The sequence below is a fragment of the Theropithecus gelada genome, chromosome 3 (assembly GCF_003255815.1).
Source record: "Theropithecus gelada isolate Dixy chromosome 3, Tgel_1.0, whole genome shotgun sequence".
NCBI lineage: Eukaryota > Metazoa > Chordata > Mammalia > Primates > Cercopithecidae > Theropithecus > Theropithecus gelada.
The window spans coordinates 85,945,532-85,964,022 of NC_037670.1; the positions used below are offsets into that span (position 1 = coordinate 85,945,532).

Genomic DNA, 18,491 nt, shown 5'->3' on the forward strand with positions numbered 1-18,491 from the left:
ATGTTTTACCCACTGTACCATGAGAGCTCTTGTGCCAGTTCATGTCACCTTTTCCATATTTGAAAAGTCCACAGTTCATCTGCAACCTGTAAAAGCACGTGCTGAGTAATCAGGGAAGGACATCAGAACAATCAATAACTTTTCAATTAGCCATTTTCCAACTTTGGGCATTTGGCTCCATTGATTTGCATGTGCCCAGTTTAATTGATTTTTATGTTTTCATCAGTAGCTGTTTGGTCAGAGCCATACCCTGGTTTAACAGAGAAGAGCTTGTCTTTTTTTTTTTTTTTTTCCTAACGGCAGCTTAGATTCTAGGCTAGGATCCCTATCATATTAAGTTTGGTGACAGCACATCTCAGTGAAAGCAAAGAGAAATCTGGCCCAATTCACAATGTAGAGAGAGATGTGGAATTAAGTTAGTAAGGCCATTGGGGGTGCTGTGTGATTGGTTTTACCTTTATTTTATTGATCTGCGGCTGAGCATATGGTGGTAGATTCAGCTCAATTCTTGCTCCCTCCCCCATACAATTCAGGCCATCATGGAGGCTGAGTGTGTGTATATGCATGTGCCAGGAGGTATTGGGTGATTGGAGGATTAGGCAGGAAGAGGAGGTGTTACCTTTGTGACTTGTTTTTAACCTCCAGTCTGCAAGCCATATTCTAGGCTGTTTGATAGCCGGGGGTTGTGAGGACAAGTGGCCAAACTGCTTTTCAAGAGTGGGAACCTGTGCTAGATACTATATCCAGAAGCTGAGAGTTATTTTATCATTTGCAAAAAAAATGTAAACTGTTCTGACCTAGTGTAGTTCCACCTTTTCACTATGTGATCTGTGTAGAAGTTGGTAGAAAGCAGTTAGTGTGTGTGTTAGATACTTGTCCCAACCACTGGTGACTCTAGGGAAAGGTGGGGTGACTGTTTTTTAGGAGGTCTATATGTTAAAAGGGGGAAAAAAGGAAAATTGGAGTACTATTTAGTGATTTGGTGTGTTTGCCTCTTAGGGGTCTCCATGGCAATTGAAAGATTTCTAACTTAAACTGCTTAAGATTGCTGAGCCAGTATACGTCATCTTTTAATTTTGTTTTCAGACCTTGACATTTATCGACAGAGCAGTTGTAAATCTGATCTTTTCAGAGGCCTTCTCCCCCAGATCCTTACAGCTGTACCATGAGATAAGGTTTACTCTTGACAGTGTTGAGGTGTAATAGTAACTAAAATCCCATCACATTTACTTTCACCGGGATAACTTTTTCCTGCTGATGACTTGGGCTGGGGTGGAGGCTGATGGAGATAGGGGTAATTCTGGGGTTAAATGCAAGCAGTGCAGACCCTGCAATCTATTTGGCTGCTGGCCGGGAGGCAGGAGATGGGGGTTGGTGGGGGTAGTTAAACCTGGTAGTTAAACCCGGTAGTTAAACCCTTTCCCGTGGGCGCAGAGTGGGCCTCACACGCTTCTCTCCCGTGGCCAGTATGCGTGAGAGTGTGAGTTGAGCCCCTCCCTCTGAGGAAGAATTCTAAAAACCGGGCTAAGAGTCGAGCGAGGGAGGCTGACCTTTTCTTGTAATTAAATTACTGCGTTTCCCTGAATTACGGGCAGTCAGGAATGGTGAAATCTACATATTAACCGAGGAACACGACCCTCAAAGGAAGGTAGAAGAGGGCTAACGCTCTTGTTAGTTTACTGTGCTTGCTAGTTTACCGTTTGCAGGGCTATTTAGAGCACAATAAAAAGCTTCAAATCTCTTCTCCAACCAGCCAGAAGAGCACTTGATTCGCCCAAGACTTTTATTGCTCGCTTTTGAAATATTACCCTGGCTCTGAGCTGCAAAGCCACAGATCCAGCCCCGTTTGTCTGGCGACGGCACTGCCCCAGACCTGGCTCTCCATGCTCACAGCACCGCCTGAGAGAAACCCTGGGGTTTAGATGTGCGTGTCTCCGACAGCAGAGCTGGAGCATCTCGCAGCCCTACAACTTCTTTGCGGCCCCTGGTCTGTCTTTGCGTTTCGAGATCAGGATCGGTGTGTTGTTCAGGCACCAGCCGAAGGCCACCGGCATGTCTAGGAGTCTCCTGTGCCTGGAAGAGGCTGGTTTCATCCGATTCTAAAAGAAACGGGTAAAGTGTAGATTTTAAGAAATAACCTAGGTTTCAAAAGTTTAAAAACCAAGTCTGTGGACAATCAACAAACTAAAATTATTTCAGGAACTGCTTCCAGTTTAAAGGTTTTTTTTTTTGTTTTTTTGTTTTTTTTGTTTTTTTTAGCAGAGCAGTTTCTACCCTCTCCACATCACCTTTGAGAAATAATCACGAAAAAGGCACTGTTTATTAAATAATTTTAGTTGCTTTAAACCTTTTCCGGGAAAAGCTTAGGAATAAGTATGTTAAAAAAGGCTACTCTTAAAAAAAAAAAAACAAACCCCGTACCCAATCTCTGAATTTCTGCCATCCTTGAAAATTACCGATTCTTCCTGCAGTTGCACACTCTTTCAAAAAAAATACTTTGTCATAAAATAGTAACATGGATCAGTATTTTAAAACATGTTTGGGGGCGTTAGAGAGCACTATGTAGAGTATTTATTGCATCCTTTTTTTTTTTTTTTTTTTCCTGAGTTTTTATAAAACTGAAATGACCTTTTAAAGAAAAAACTCTTGGGGGCAATTTGTTGTTATTACTTCCAGAGATAGAAAATAGATTCTGTTTGTTTAAACTTGGATTGTATAATGAAAATGTAAAATAGGCAATTAAATACTCATGGAAGAAGGAATCAAAGGCAAACATTGAGTGAAAATAACACTCAAAAAATAGAAGCAGACTATTCCCCAGTCATTGGGCCAGTGATTCTTCCTATTGAGTCTGGTTGGAAGAAGAATCAGCAGTAGGGATGTTGCTTCTTCCCTTATTCCACTTTCTTGCAAAAGTTACTGTAATGATCTGAGGGGAGCCAGTGATCTTTCCATTTCAGCTAATGTCTAAATGTCCAAAGGTTGCTTGGTCTTCTGGGTACAAAACTTAAAGCGTTTAGAGCAGCATGCTTCTTTGTAAGTTTTGTTATTTTGAATTCACTTTAGAAGTCTGTGTCTAATTTGCACTAGTACTAGATTATGTCTCTATGTCCCCCTCATCAAAATATAACTCAAAGAGAAGCTGTGACATTTGCTTTCATTTCATTTTGATACTTATTTTTAACACATTAGTTGTTAATAGACTTCAAACCATAAGCTATTTTTTAAAATTATTACAGTATTCTTAATTCTTTTACTTGTCATATTGACTTAGTGAAAAATTACCTTTACACATTTATTATGAATGTATAGAAGTTTAATCAGCTTTCCTCATTGGATCAAGATACTTTTGTAATCAAGAATTACAAACATTCATCCCATATACTAGGTTTTAAATGGTTAATTGTAAGTACAGTTGAGAGATTGTTTACCATACTACTTTGAATTATTTATGTGTAATATTATTATGTTTTGATGCCATACAAAGTAGTTAAGGAAAAAGAAAGTAAAACATATATCCCTTCCATATGAAATAATCAATGATTTATAGCCATGCCTACTTAAACACCTTTTAATGATATTCTCCATATTAGATATTTCAAAATGAGCTGTGAAATTCTGAAAATAAAATTAAAATTGCACAGTATTTCATGAATAAGAAGAATGGAACTAGTATAAAAATTAAACCTGTAGTGTAAAAAAAAAAATTTTACACTAGAGAGAACCAGACAACACGGTAATTTGGAAGTTTACTAAAATTAAAAAAACAGAGGCTATGAGGGAATGTTACATAAAGCCATAGAAATCTTATTTCTTGGTAACTATATTTTTATATAGTGCAATAATTTATGTTTGTACTTCTTCCTTAAGAAATATCTCAGGTGGTAAACCACGGCAAGAAGCAAGAGCTCACAAAACTACACAGCTGGTTATCTTTTTTATTTGAGGGTAGTCAGAATGAGTGGGTAGGTAGGAAGGAGGAGGGCTTGATTTGGGAATCTTGGCTAGAAAATTGGATTTTCTTTTTCCTTTAAAGCATTACATGTTGGAGATACCTGAAAATTGATTATTCTAGGGAAAACAGACCCTTGCCAGAGACATTAGCTTATATTGATATAATATATGAATGATGTTTTCACACAGGAACTTACAAAATACTAGAAAAGGATATTAACACATGCATAAAAACTTGGTGCTTGCTTCCATATAAAAGAATTGGCACCATAGTTTATTAAAACTTGTGTGCTTCTTTCTTGTTTAGTGATGCCAAACATCCAAATAGTATTTGCTGTGGTAAGCATAAATACAACATCCACATTTTATTAGCTAAGTGGTGACCAGATTTGTTCAACTTAGTATTTGAAACATACTTCAACTGTTACGCTTTGGAATGATAAATATAACAAATTGTACAGGTATTAACGCTTATGTGTAGAAACAATCATTGTCCTATTTATCTTCACGAAACCTTTATTTCTTATAATTTGTATCCTGTTTCTTACATTGCGTGGTTTAGATGTTGAAACATTTGTAGCAGACACACTGAAAGGAGAAAATTTATCCAAGAAAGCAAAGGAAAAGAGAGAATCCCTTATTAAGAAGATAAAAGATGTAAAGTCTGTGTAAGTCACTTACCTTTTCTTTACTGATTTCTTACATAGAAGCAATTTTGTAACTAACATTTTAATAAGAAATCGATTATTATGGAGTTAAATTTTTAATGTTCTAATTTGATTGGTGTTAAGTATTTTTAAAGGGCAAAAAATAGATTTCCACTATATAGTTTTTAAACACAGATATGCTTATAATGCCCTTCTTGATTATGTATTTTTCTGAGCATTCTAGCAGAATTCAACTGTTTATTTTGATTATCTGAGGGTATATTTGGTTTAAATGATAAGACAAAGGTAAATTGAGGATTTTAATATACAGAAAATACCTCAGACACTGAAGAAAGATAATCCTTTTAATTGTTACTACTTTAAATGAATAAATGTAATATATTTACATGTCATAGATATTAAGATATGTCCTCATTTTACTACTGTACTTAGATCTTTAAAAATTATTTAAAATTTTTAAGCATTTTGGAATTGTCATTTCAGGACAGGAATTAGTTTTTTCTAATGTATATCTAGGTTTTTTCTAATGTATATCTATACATTTTTCTAATGTATAATTTTGGATTTTAATTATTGTTACTGATTAGACCTTGTTTTGATTTTTCAACCTCATTTAAAAATATAATGTTCTTTATTTTGTAGCTATCTTCAGGAATTTCAAGACAAAGGTAAGTTTTTATGTTTGGCAAACTTGAAAGTTTTTTTTCCTCTGTGGAGATTTCAATAGGATAATCTAACACGTACTGAAATTTGATAGCTGGAATCAAAATTTAAATTTCTATAATGTGTACTTAGACCTTCAAGATGAGAGTGCTAGCTCCCCCTGCTGAGAAGAAAATTAAACAGTATATCCAGAATTTACTCTGCACAGTCTTCCGATGCAGAAATCTTATGCACTTAACATTCTTAGGTTTTGTGTTTCTTAGAGTACATTGTGGCAGAAATTTGTCAGGAAAGGTGAAAACCTCCAATTACATGTGGAATAACTTGGTGAAGCAGAGGTGAGATATTAACCCACTGCCATTTATCACTGCAGAGATTATTTTATAGTGGTAGGAGAAGGGCCTGTGGCTGAGTGCTCACAGGTAATGTTTTTGAAGGACGTTTTGAAAACAGTATAAATTTTTGTTTGAGAACAAACAACAAAATCTTTTTCAAGTGAAAGTTTTTATTTTCCTTGTGGTTATTTTGATATGAATACATAGGGGCCATAGACATTTTTTAAAGAAGGGAATTCAGTTTCATTTTTTTGGAAATATGTGAGAATGCTGATAACCTGATTGTCTCCCTCTAGATTTGAGAGACAGCTGCTTAGCAGACTGAAAAACAGATCAGGAAAGGTATAGGAACTTCCTACTACTTTATATATTCAATTCTTTAAGGGAAACTGGGTGTGGCCCTTACTTCCGTGGTACTTATTCATGGGTTATGATGTACAACTTGTGGATACTGGTTTGAGGGTCACAATATAAAGTTAGTTAACCTCCGTAGAGCTAGGTTCCGGATTTGAGGAAGACACACAGTGTGGCATCTTCTAACCAAAGCTAACAGATCCCAGAGTAAATCATATTTGTGCCAACTGATAAGTGGGAAGGTGGTAACAGTTTCAATAAACAAAGTAGTTAACCAGACAAACCTAAAATCAATTAAAAGGAAGTCACAGTTTATTTTCACATTAGATCATCAAGATTGGTATGATTGAAGGGAATGAGAAGAGATTTTTTTTCATATTAAGATTTTTAACACTTAAATAAAGAAATGAGCAGGAAACTATTACCTGCAAGTACCCACTTTTTTTGTGCTCTGCAAGAAATCCTAATCTATGGGTTTAATTCTGCTGCATTTTGTTTAGATGAATGTAGAAATGAATTTATGCATTTTAATTATGATAACTTATATAGTATACTTTATGGAAGAATATTAGATACCAGATTCTGCCTCTCTTAAAAGGCATATTATTTCCAGTGATTATTGAACTTGCATTGTGCTTTGTGGTTTAATTATTTGTGCATTTAAAATTTTTAAGCTAAAAAAGCATGATATGAAGCAATTGTGTAATTGCATATGGATCAGTAATAGTGTAGAAACTTTTCCTTTGGTATTTTGTTTTAGAATTCGTTCAGGTGTGTGGATATTAAAATTACATTACTGAGATACATTCTTTGTCTCTAAAGAGAATGGAAATTTATATAGTATTTGATAGAAATTGAAAAATGAGCATAAAATAGGAGTTCAAAAAGCATAGAATTTAGGGATTGCTCATAATCATTTTCCTCTCAATAAGTCATTTGTAGTTCAATACTGCTGTATTGACTTAAATAATTATGAAGAATGCCTGTTTAAAAGTAAGCCTGTAGATGAATTAGGTGTATACCTTGGAGAAATTGAGCTGAGTACTTTTATGCCATTGTATACTCAAAGTATATTCAGCTTTGTTCTAAAAAGACTATTCCTGTACTTTGTTAGGCATAGTAAAGGGTACAGACCTAATAGTTGCAAAGTAATTATTCAAGATATAGTACATCTCTTTTTAAAAATAGGAATTTATTTTCAGGTCTCTACATTGAGTAAATTCAATTCTAAATATGCTTTGGGAGTGTTGCCTTTTCTCCACCTTGCGTTTTCCCCTTGAGGTTTTGGATTATCTTTATACAAGGAGGTCTGGGCAGAATTCCTTTTGGCTGTTTTCCGTCCTTTCTCTTCCCTCTTGTCTCTCTCTCTCACTAGTCAATGTAGGGTCACATTGTGAACATAACCTTTTTCCTCCTTTCTACCTTTACACCCTTATTTTATTTACATATATGTGTATATATATTTTAAATGACAGTTAAGTATCATTTTGATGTCACTATTGGGGGGAGAAAAAGGACCAGGTAGAGAGTTCTTAAATAAAAAGAGTTAATGCAGATTTATTCATATTTAATAAGTTATTAATTTCTCTAATGCACACAGATGTGTATCATCCTTCCTTACTTCCCTCACAAATCCTTCCCTTCTACTCTATATAATCTCCCATCCTGAGATTTAACAATACAGATTTTACAGTTTGAGGTATTTCTTTTTTTTTTTTTTTAAGACAGGGTCTCACTCTGCCTCCCAGGCTGGAGTGCAGTGGCACCATCTTGGCTCAGTGCAACCTCCACCTTCCAGGCTCAAGTGATCCTTCCACCTCAGCCTCTGGAGTAGATGGAGCTATAGGCACTTGCCTACATGCCCAGCTAATTTTTTTTTTTTTTTTTTTTTTTTAAAAATGGGGTTTTGTCATGTGTCACAGGCTGTTTTCTAGTTCCTTGGCTCAAGAGGTCAGCTGCCTCAGCCTCCCAAAGTGCTGGATTACAGGCGTGAGCCACCATGCCTGGCTGTCGATTCTTAAAATTTAAAATTAATTGAGTTGATATGGTAGTTGAAACACTAGGCTGCATAGATCTTAGGATTTTTTTTTGATATTTCCATTTTTTTGGGTGAGAATAGTTTACACTGGTAGAAACTCATTTTATTACAGTGGTTTCTAGTTATTGAAGCTTGTGTATTAAGCTAATGTTTCAATTGTTTATATTAATTTCCATAGAAAGCTATTGTTTTACAACCTTCTTTTTCATTTAATTTATTAAAATTCTTCTTTTATCCTTATATGTGCAAGTTTTGATTCCTCTGTTGAAGAGATCTGACCGATTGCATCTTTAGAATAATTATCAGCTGATTTTCTAAATTCCTTAATTTTACTTGTACTTAGGAAAGATTTGAATCTAATCAGCTAGAACACTTCTTGCTGAGTCTAGTCCTTGTTATTCATTTGAAATATTGCTGGTTTTATCTAGAACAGATAGTTCCTTTTTATATCCTTCAAAGTATTGTATGTAACAGAATAACCTAGTTTCTTTTTTCTTTTCTTTTTCCTTTTTTTTTTTTTCTTTTTTTTTGAGATAGGATCTCACTCTGTCATCCAGGCTGGAGTGGAGTGGTGTGATCATGACTCACTGCAGCCTCAGCCTCCCTCAGCTCCTTTGGGAGGCTAAGGTGATTCTTTTTCCATCTTAGCCTCCTGAGTAGCTGGGACTGTAGGTACGCTGCCTGTGTATTGTATTTTTTTGTAGAGATGAGTTTTCGCCACGTTGCCCAGGCTGGTCTTGAACTTCTGGACTCAAGAGATCCACCCGCCTTGGCCTCCCAAAGTGCTGGGACTTACAAGCATGAGTCACCGTGCTCGGCCAACAGAAGAACCTAGTTTCTAACCTTAGTGTTTTACTTGCAATATTGCCTCATACTGTAAAGTATCCTCCGGAATTTAGGCTTCATGCACTGCAATTATGCTATGTGATTATTTCAGCATTGTTCTCTATCACATAACAAGGTCATAGGTCTCTTAATGTGACTTGAAATAATTATTTTTGCAATGAGAATATATTACTATTTAGTAAATACTGTTATGGACTATTAACTAGAATTTTCTAATGCTGTATATGTTAAGTACATGATAAAAAAATTTTGCCTGTAGTTGTGTCTTGATCATGTATTAGTCTCGTTTTTCTCCAAAGATGATTTAGGTGTGATTGCTTTCTTTATAGACTGATTTACTGAAATAAGATAATGTGAAAGTAGATAGTAGGTGTTTAATAAATATTATTGCGTACTTTCAGATTCAACTTTATTTGTCAAGAAGATTTAAGTTAATCTTGATTAATAAATTCGGTTTTCAAACAATTTGGGGGAAAATTATCAATTATTAAAAGAAGGGCATATTTATTAGCATTACTCAAATATTTCATGAGACTTTTTTTTCAAATTTGTAAAATGTTAGTGTCTACAGTTTTGTTTTGTTTGTGTTTTTTTTTTTTTGAGATGGACTCTCACTCTGTCGCACCCTGGCTGGAGTGCAGTGGCACGATCTCTGCTCGCTGCAACCTCTACCTCCTGGGTTCAAGTGATTCTCCTGCCTCAACCTCCCGAGTAGCTGGGATTATAGGCATCCATCTCCATGCCCGGCTAATTTTTTGTATTTTTAGGAGAGACAGGGTTTCACCATGTTGGTCAGGCTGGTCTCGAACTCCTGACCTCAGGTAATCTTCCTACCTTGGCCTCCCAAAGTGCTGGGGTTACAGGCGTGGGCCACCGTGCCCGGCCTGGTGTCTACAGTTTTGAAAAAGGGGAATATATTGCTTCAGGTGCTACAGCTAAAAAGTCTCATTTTCTCCTTTAAAATCTTTTTGCTCTAATTGTCAAAAAAAAAAAAAAAAAAAGATTTTGCCTTAGTATTTTATTGATATTGTAAAATATGCGTAGATTTACTTAGAAAGCAGTTTCCTTTTACCTTCTCGCTCATACTATTTCTTAAGTTTATTAATGGACTAAGAATAGCAGAATAAGAATAGCAGAAAAGTCTGAAGTTTGGATGATGTTTAATTTCCTTTTTTTACCGTTCCTAACATAGTGTGTTTTCTGTTGAATGATAACTCCACAATGAAATCTGAGGAAATAATTCACAGCTTTTTCCTTCTATCACCAACCCCCACCATTGGCCTTGTACAAATGTCTCAAGCATGTTTGAAATGACGGGACCTATAGTAGTAGAGTATATTTCACAGGCAGTGCTTGAAAAATGGTATTCTTATTTTAAAGCTCTGCGCCAGTTTCGTGCCAGAAGTTGTCTTCAGTATTTGCATGCTGTAAATTAGCCCTCCTACTGTAGAAGAATTACGAGGAGAATCTTCTTTTCAGTGACCTATATCCTTCAAAGCCTTAAGAATGAAACTTCCCTGAAGAAATGACAAGTTAAATGCTTAATTATGTAAATTTAGTTATATATTATTACTTGAAATATTAGTTTAGACAAATGAACTAAGTAGAGAATTAGAAATTAATTTATTTTCACTAGAGTAATTTTTCCCCCTGTTTGTCTTTCAGTAAGAAAGAATGGTTATCACTCAGATTTTAGGTACAGGTTTAATAGTATCCCTTATCCAAAGTTCTTGGGACCAGAAGTGTTTCAGATTTTGGATTTTGGGACATTTGCATATATATAATGAGATACCTTGAGGATGGAACCTAAGCATAGACACTAAATTCATTTATGTTTCATATACACCTTGTAATTTTGTGCATGAACTAAAGTTTGTGAACATTGAACCATCAGAAAGCAAAGATGTTAGGCATGGAATTTTCCACTTGTGTTGTCATGTTGACAAAAAGTTTTGGATTTTGGAACATTTTGGAGTTCTGTTGATTTAGGGATGTTCAACCTGTATATTACTTCATTTCCTGTTTACCTGATTGTGTTTAAAATAGGACTGTTCTGAAAAAACAAGCAACAAATTGGGTAAATCAGCTTCAATGATTGTAGAGATTATGACTGTTCAGTTGTTGGGCTACATCTCTAGACATTTGGGAAAATGTTAATTGATAATGAACCATGTTAAAAAGAATGGCTAATAGTAATTTGATCCCAGCTAGTATAAATTTAAAAATGTTTTCAGAAAAATATGCTGCTGTAGTATGATTAAACCTTGAGTTTGTTGCAATGTTTGTTACTACTGAAATTATAGGAAGGTAAGTCTTGGATCATTGTCTTTTATTCTGTTAAATTTGTATCGTTAATTAAACTTTTGAAAGTTGTGGGATAAATCAAATGCTTTTCTAGGGAAACAAGAAACAGTATTAATGAGCAACAACCCCATAATTATCCTTGTGAGTACATAACAGGGACACATTCATGTCTTTTCTTTGCGCAATAACTTTTACAAAGAAGTATTTTTAAACTGATCATTAATTTTATGACCACAGAAATGAGATGCAAAATTTATGCTATTGTCAGTGGCACAGGCTCACAGCACCACTGACATTGTGTGTGATTGTAATAGAATGGCTGCCAACTAATGATTCTGTAGACATTTCATTTGAGTGTGCTTTTCTTTTAGATGTGTGATTAGGCTGTAATGCTTTCACTTATGTCTGTAAATTGTATTGGATATGTTTACCTGATGCCTGTTGTTGATTTGGAGTTTAGTTTTGTATTACATAAATGCAAGTTGAACTTTTTTTTTTTTTTTTTAAATTTGTAGAAGTCTTTGCAGGTTTGACTACAAATACTCAGCCCTAGGGAGGAAAAATGCTTTGCACTACTCAACAGCGACCCCTGTGTTCAGTTAAGACAGCAGCTTTTACTCTTTATTGGGTTGAAAAAAAACTAGAGGGGAGGAAAAGGGATGGACCATCACTGGAACAATAGTAAGATGAAGAAGACCATCTTGAAAAATGATGTGTCCTTTCAACTATATGCAGGTTAAAAAGGGGGCTATCCCTGTATATATAACGTATAGAGAAAAAAAATAAGGAAGAAATGAAGCCAGTAGCAGTACTTAGTTCATTTTATCTTAGGTAAATATAAACATCACACTGATTTTTTTTTTTTTTAAATACTAGCAGTAAACTGCAATTCTTAGAATGGGTAAGTTGAAGACAATTTCATTTTAATATATCACCCCAAAGCATTTTATTTTTATTTTGATTTTTTGAGATGGAGTCTCACTCTGTTGCCCAGGCTGGAGTGCAGTGGCATAATCTTGGCCCACTGCAGTGGCATGATCTTGGCTCACCGCCTCCCGGGTTCAAGCAGTTCTCCCTGCCTTAGCCTCCTGAGTAGCTGGGATTATGGGTGTCTGCCATCATGCCCGGCTAATTTTTGTATATTTAGTGGAGGCAAGTTTTGCCCTGTTGGCCAGGCTGGTCTTGAACTCCTGAGCTCAAGTGATCCACCTGCCTTGGCCTCACACAGTCTTGGGATTACAGGCGAGAGCCACCACACCCGGCTATTTTTTTAATAAAAACAAAACCATAACTTTCTATAAAAGTCAAAACCATGACTTTAATAAAAAACCAATCCATGAAAGGCTAACAGGTCTTTCACCTTTTAGTGATCAATTTGTGTAGAATAAATACTCTGAACTCATATTAGATATTGTTGAGTTTATAGCTTTAGTAATGAACTTTTGATATGTATGCATATATTTATACATATTGAATAAAGAATGGCATTTGCATTTGTGTGTATGTATGTGTGTATAAATGCATATATACACATATATACATACACATATTAATGGATATTCTCAAAGGATAATAAACTACTTCTAATTTTAAAAACTAAGTTCTAATTTTTTCTGTTTACGTCCACACAAAATTTAATATAAGCCTGAACATGTGAATTTTTTTTCAAAATCTTTGCTATTATTATTTGGTTTTACTGTTCTTTTTAAATAGTCATAATAGCAAAATACGCCACATGCTAAGTGCTAGTGATGTTTTTGAAGTATCCTAATACGTTTTTTTGCAGCAAGATTTTTTGTGTGAGATAGGAAATATTCTTAGAAAATTCATACCACAAAAATTCTTAACTTCATTAAGAATGTAAAGATACCCTAACAACTAAGAGTAACTGAGAATTTCTTGATCCCTACTGCTGCGTATTCCATGAACTGTCATAACATGATCAAAACATTTTTACTAGCACTTTATGAAGTTCCTTCCTACCTTATATTTGAATTCAGAGCACTCTTCTTTTGTTAAAAAAATTTTTTTTTAGAGATAGGGTCTTGGTCTGTTGCCCAGGTTGGAATGCAGTGGTGCAGTTATAGCTCACTGCAGCCTCAAACTCCTGGGCTCAAGCCGTCCTGTTACCTCAGCCTCTCACAGATGTGACTACAGGTACAGGCCACCACACCTGGCTAATTGTTTTTATTTTTATTTTTATTTGTTTTTGAGATGGAGTCTTGCTCTGTCGCCCAGGCTGGAGTGCAGTGGCGCGATCTCGGCTCACTGCAAGCTCCACCTCCTGGGTTCACGCCTTTCTCCTGCCTCAGCCTCTTGAGTAACTGGGACTACAGGCGTCCGCCACCACACCTGGCTAATTTTTTGGTATTTTTAGCAGAGACTGGGTTTCACTGTGTTAGCCAGGATGTTCTCGATCTCCTGACCTTGTGATCTGCCCGCCTCGGCCTCCCACAGTGCTGGGTTTACAAGTGTGAGCCACCGCGCCCGGCCTGTTTTTATTTTTATTTAGAGGTGTGGTCTTGCTCTGTTGCCCAGCCTGGTGTCTAATTCCTGGCCACAAGTGACCCTCTGGCCTCAAGCATGCTGAGTAGCTGAGATTACAGGCGTGAGCACTGCCACCAGTTTAGCACTCTTCTTTTCATAAGAGAAATAGCGTAAGGGATCACTGAGTGTTCTGAAAAGGACTTTGAATATCTCGAAAGAGAAAGAAATTAAGTTCCAAAGAATGAGTAGTATTTATGTGTTCCTTATAATTTTAACTGTGGGAGTAACATCACCGTATTTACTGTACCTAGTAGTGGAATCCCTAAGAATGACAATATAGCCATCTCTATGTTCTGCCCTTGTCGTCTTAATGAGAGATGTCTCTGTGATGACAATTGCTCATGAAGTGGCAAAACTATAAGGAAATAGAGAGGAATATGTATTTAAAAAAAAATTATTTGGACAGTGTTGTCTTGAAAGAGGCTATTTTCTCTACCAAAAATGTGGTAACAAATAGGGTGACACCCATCAAATGGTTGTCAGAGGACACAGATACCGTTTTGGAGAGACAAGTAGCTTTAATCTGGATCTGCCAGGAACTGTGGTTCAAAAGTAATACTGTAGCTACTCTGCAGTTCCAATGGGGATTTTCCTTGTGCTTTTTGGGTAATCCCTGAGGTGGCTGTTTTTCTGTCATGTAACTTGAATTCAACAGTCAAATAATATGGAATTAAGCATACATTTTTCTTTGTTGTGAAATCTGGGTGAGAAATGAACGCTTATGTGTAACTGGGCTAGCAAATATTTGTGTTTTTTAAAAAAATTATTTTAAATGATTACATGGAAAAAATTGAAACCACAAGATCTTGTGGAGATTAATTAGCCTAAAATAGAAAAATCAATCAAAAAATCGACCAACCAACCTAGGATTTGAAAATCAAGTAGGAAACTGGCCAGAACATTAAAAAATAACAACATACCATTGAATGAAACTGAAAGTATATGGTTTGTAAATTACCCTTACTTGAATTTCAAAAGATTATGAAAATCTTAAAGCAGTTTTTTCTATAAAAGATTTGTGGTCTGGAAAATGCAACGGATTATTTTTAATCCTCTCTAATCCTGTTTTAATGAAAATACAAAATATTCATATAGCTTCAAATTACTAGTTTCTCATCATAATTTTTCAAATTATTGAGTAGGTAAATGGAATTACTTGTATTGTGTTTTCTGTTGTGCTTCCTGGGTTTTGTTGTTGTTGTTGTTATTGTTATTTCGGTTTCGCTTGTTTGTTTGGATATACACTACACTCTGTTTTACCCTGTTTCTACTTTTTGGATTCTTCTTTGTAGAGATCATCATAAGTTTGGACTGTATTCTTTTGTGTCAATAATAAGCAATTGTATAATGACCTTCAAAAACTCTTACTAGATCTAGGTTACAATGGCTATAAACTAAAATAAGACCTGTTTTTACCTAGTTTTAAAAGTTTTCTTTGTTTTTCTATGACAATGACTCAATTTAGTAGTAAGTAAAATTTACCTCTTCTAACAAAGTAACATTAGCATTAAATAACATTGCTTTAAATGGCTAAAGTATAAAAGGCATTTCTCTGATTTTTTTTTAACAGGTGATGCAGAAGATGGGGAAGAATATGATGACCCTTTTGCTAGGCCTCCAGACACTATTTCCTTAGCCTCAGAACGATACGATAAAGACGATGAAGCCCCCTCTGATGGTATGTGACATTTTCCCACATAACTCTGACACTCACACAAAATAATGCTATGTATATAGGTGGTAGTTTTATGAGAAAGCAGATGAACATAGAGGCTTCGGTTAACTTACCTTTACCAAAACCTTTTAAGGAACAGAAGAGCTCTCTCTAGTGGTTCTAGTAAGGTTTTCCTAAGTATGTAATGGCTTTTCTTGAAAATGTTCTTTACTAAAATTTTTGAGAGAGTGCCTGTATCATCATATGAATATTATTAGTAACAGTTTGTTAGTTAATTTAATATTATCAGATTCTTGCTTAATTTTATTGTGCTGCTTAAAGGCTTATTGTATTATTTATTTTATAAATAATAAAAAAGATTTTTGATCTATTTTTTTCTGAAAACTTTATACAAAATGAGTTAATAAAATATTAAGTTAATTTTCTGACATAGCCTCTTCACATTGAGACAGGTTTTTATAAAATGCTTCTTTTAATACACATTTTCATTTTTATGATTGTCACTTAAAAGTGCCCCATATTATGCAGTAATATTGCAGTGTTTGTTGACTGAATTAGTAATAAATTTATCTCTTAGTAATTTCTAAAAGCTATTGAATGTTGCCAAAGTTATGAAACTTGTTTTTAGCGTAGTATGTACTTTCTCTGTTATAGCCATTGAGTATATCTCCATTATAGAAACCTTATAAGGGTAATATATAGTTATAAATTAAGACTGTGTATCGATAAATTGGTCATGCATGTTAATTTGTAGCACTCAAAGTTTCACATAGACATAGAAATGAATAATACCTTCTGCCACTATGTGACGATCAAACTGTGCAGTTCCATCTCTAAATACAATTGCTGAATGAAAATATGCTTCCTGCAACAGAGCACTTCACATTTTATGTTATCCAGATTATTCCCTTTGGAAACATAAATTGCTTTTATGAGGTATAAAATTATGTCTATTGCAGAACGGGGATAAGTCAAGTACATGCATAAGTGATAAACATTCTAACCACTGATTCAGTACAAAACAATCTTTTTTTATATCCAGAACTTTGTACAAAGTGTAGCAATAATAGTCATATCTATTTTATGTTGAATGTTATGCTTTGGCAAACGTTTAATTTCTTTTTTTAAAGGGAGGGATTTTTTTTTGCTGTTATATTCACTTTCTATTTTTTAAAGAGATAAACATTTCTTTTCTCTTCACCAAAACAGAGTATTACCCTTTCCAACCTCATCTTCAAAAGCATTTCTACTAGAAAATGTTTTATAATTAAATAAATAATATTTTCAGGCAAAACAATGAATTGTTATTTAAGTGGTACTATTTTTCAGACGCATTGCAATTGCTTTACTTCTCTGTAAAATGCTGGTGTATATAAATATGTGTGTGTATACACACAAACACAGACAGAATATTTATACTAAGAGAGACATACGCAGAATATATTCATAGACTGTATGTACATAGTTTCTTAAAATAGCGTAAATATTTTGATATTCAGGGGAGTGCTATGTGTATTCTTGAAAAATTTGCAACCTAAAAAGAAATTCAACAATTAAATATCTATGAGAGCCAGAAATCCTCTAGTAGCTTGTTAGAAAAAATAAATTATTATTAAATTATAGTGCATTTACATTATTGTGTTTTCTTTTTAAGAGTAAATAATTTATCATATATTTTTATAACCAAATATTCAGGAAATACACTAAAAGATTTGTTGTTAAAAGGTTGTTTTATTGATTTTAAATATTATTTAATAACATTTATATGTAACATCAAATTTTTTGTTAATAGTGCCTACTCTTTAGTGTTTAAGCAATTCTTGAGTAGATTAAAACTAACCTGTAGTATTACTCATTTTTGATATATAAATAATACTATTTTTGATACTTTCACATTTTCTTCTAAGAATATCATTATTAAAATTCATTTTTAAACTACTACTTGGACATTTAATATTCACTGTAAAATATCATCTCAATGTATCAGTCTTTCTCCCTTCAACTTAGATTTTGTGTGTGTTCTCTTTCCTTTGATGAATAAATTTCCTTCATCATGTGACCTCAGTCTAATAATGTGTTAATTATAAAAAAGATAATGCATTTAATGATAAGCATAACCAAATTAGCACAGGTCACCAAACGGCCTTTTGTCAAATCAGATTGTTGTTTTGTCCTTTTGACTTTTACCTTATGGTAGGCACTAACAAAGTATCTGAACTTTGATGGGCTATAAACTCTAAACATGATATGTATTTTTCATAATGCTAATGTAATTTTCAAGGTACCAAAAAGGTCAAACCTGCACATCTCTATGTGCATTCTAAGTCTGTCTTTTGCTTTAATATTTCTTTTTCTCTGTTCCTGTGGTTCAAAAGTTCACTCAGTTCCCAAATGGCCACCTAATTTTCCAGTTATTCCCTCAAGCCATATGTGTTTTGGTTTCTTTATGGTTTATTAGGTACTGTAGGAAAGTAGCATAAGTTATATCTTCTAATGAAATTCAAGCACACTTCAGTGATGCTTCGACTTGATTGCTAGTAGCAATTAAATCACAGCCAAGAAGAATAACGTATAATCTCACAAGGTCCAGGCACCATATAGAAATCGAATGGGGATGAAAACAGCAAAAAGAAAGTTTCCAAACCCTGCCAGGTATGTTGTTTTCAGCCTGCCTTTTTTTTTTTTTTTTTTTTATTGGCCAACTGCCTGATTGATAGCAAAACCATAACTTGCTGCATGCTAACAGGCAGAGTTCACTTGTAGGTTATTGTGAGCTGATAAAGGGTTAGATGCAGTTTTGATTTTCGCATTGGACCTTGGTACACCAGATTAATGCAATTTCAATGAGAGACTAGAGTAGCCACAGCTTTGTCAGAGAAACAGATGGAGATTCTATAGTCATGTCTACTCATTAATACTAGTTGCCTGAAAGGTATGCTGCTTCTCTATACAAAAGAGTTGATATAATTGATTTTTGAGTTGTACATTGGAAAAAAGTACCTTATTGATGACTAGAATTGTAACATAGATGGTGACAGATTTTTGTATAGCTCGTAGCATAAAAATATTGTACTTTGTAAATTTTTGTTTTCCCTCTTTGGAAATGC

The 18,491-nt window shown here is 34.5% G+C and overlaps 1 protein-coding gene across 3 annotated transcripts in view; it reads left to right on the forward strand.

Annotated features, from left to right (window-relative positions):
• The window catches only part of SKAP2 (src kinase associated phosphoprotein 2), a 335,197-nt gene that overhangs the window by 132,964 nt on the left and 183,742 nt on the right, over positions 1–18,491 (forward strand). For 2 of the 3 annotated variants that reach the window (XM_025379327.1, XM_025379326.1), the window contains 3 exons: positions 4,517–4,622; positions 5,265–5,290; positions 15,280–15,387. In XM_025379327.1, the coding sequence (XP_025235112.1) occupies positions 4,517–4,622; positions 5,265–5,290; positions 15,280–15,387 (240 nt within the window). Of the gene's footprint in view, positions 1–1,845; positions 2,113–4,516; positions 4,623–5,264; positions 5,291–15,279; positions 15,388–18,491 lie in introns of those variants that run through there. The other variant, XM_025379328.1, reaches the window with a different exon arrangement.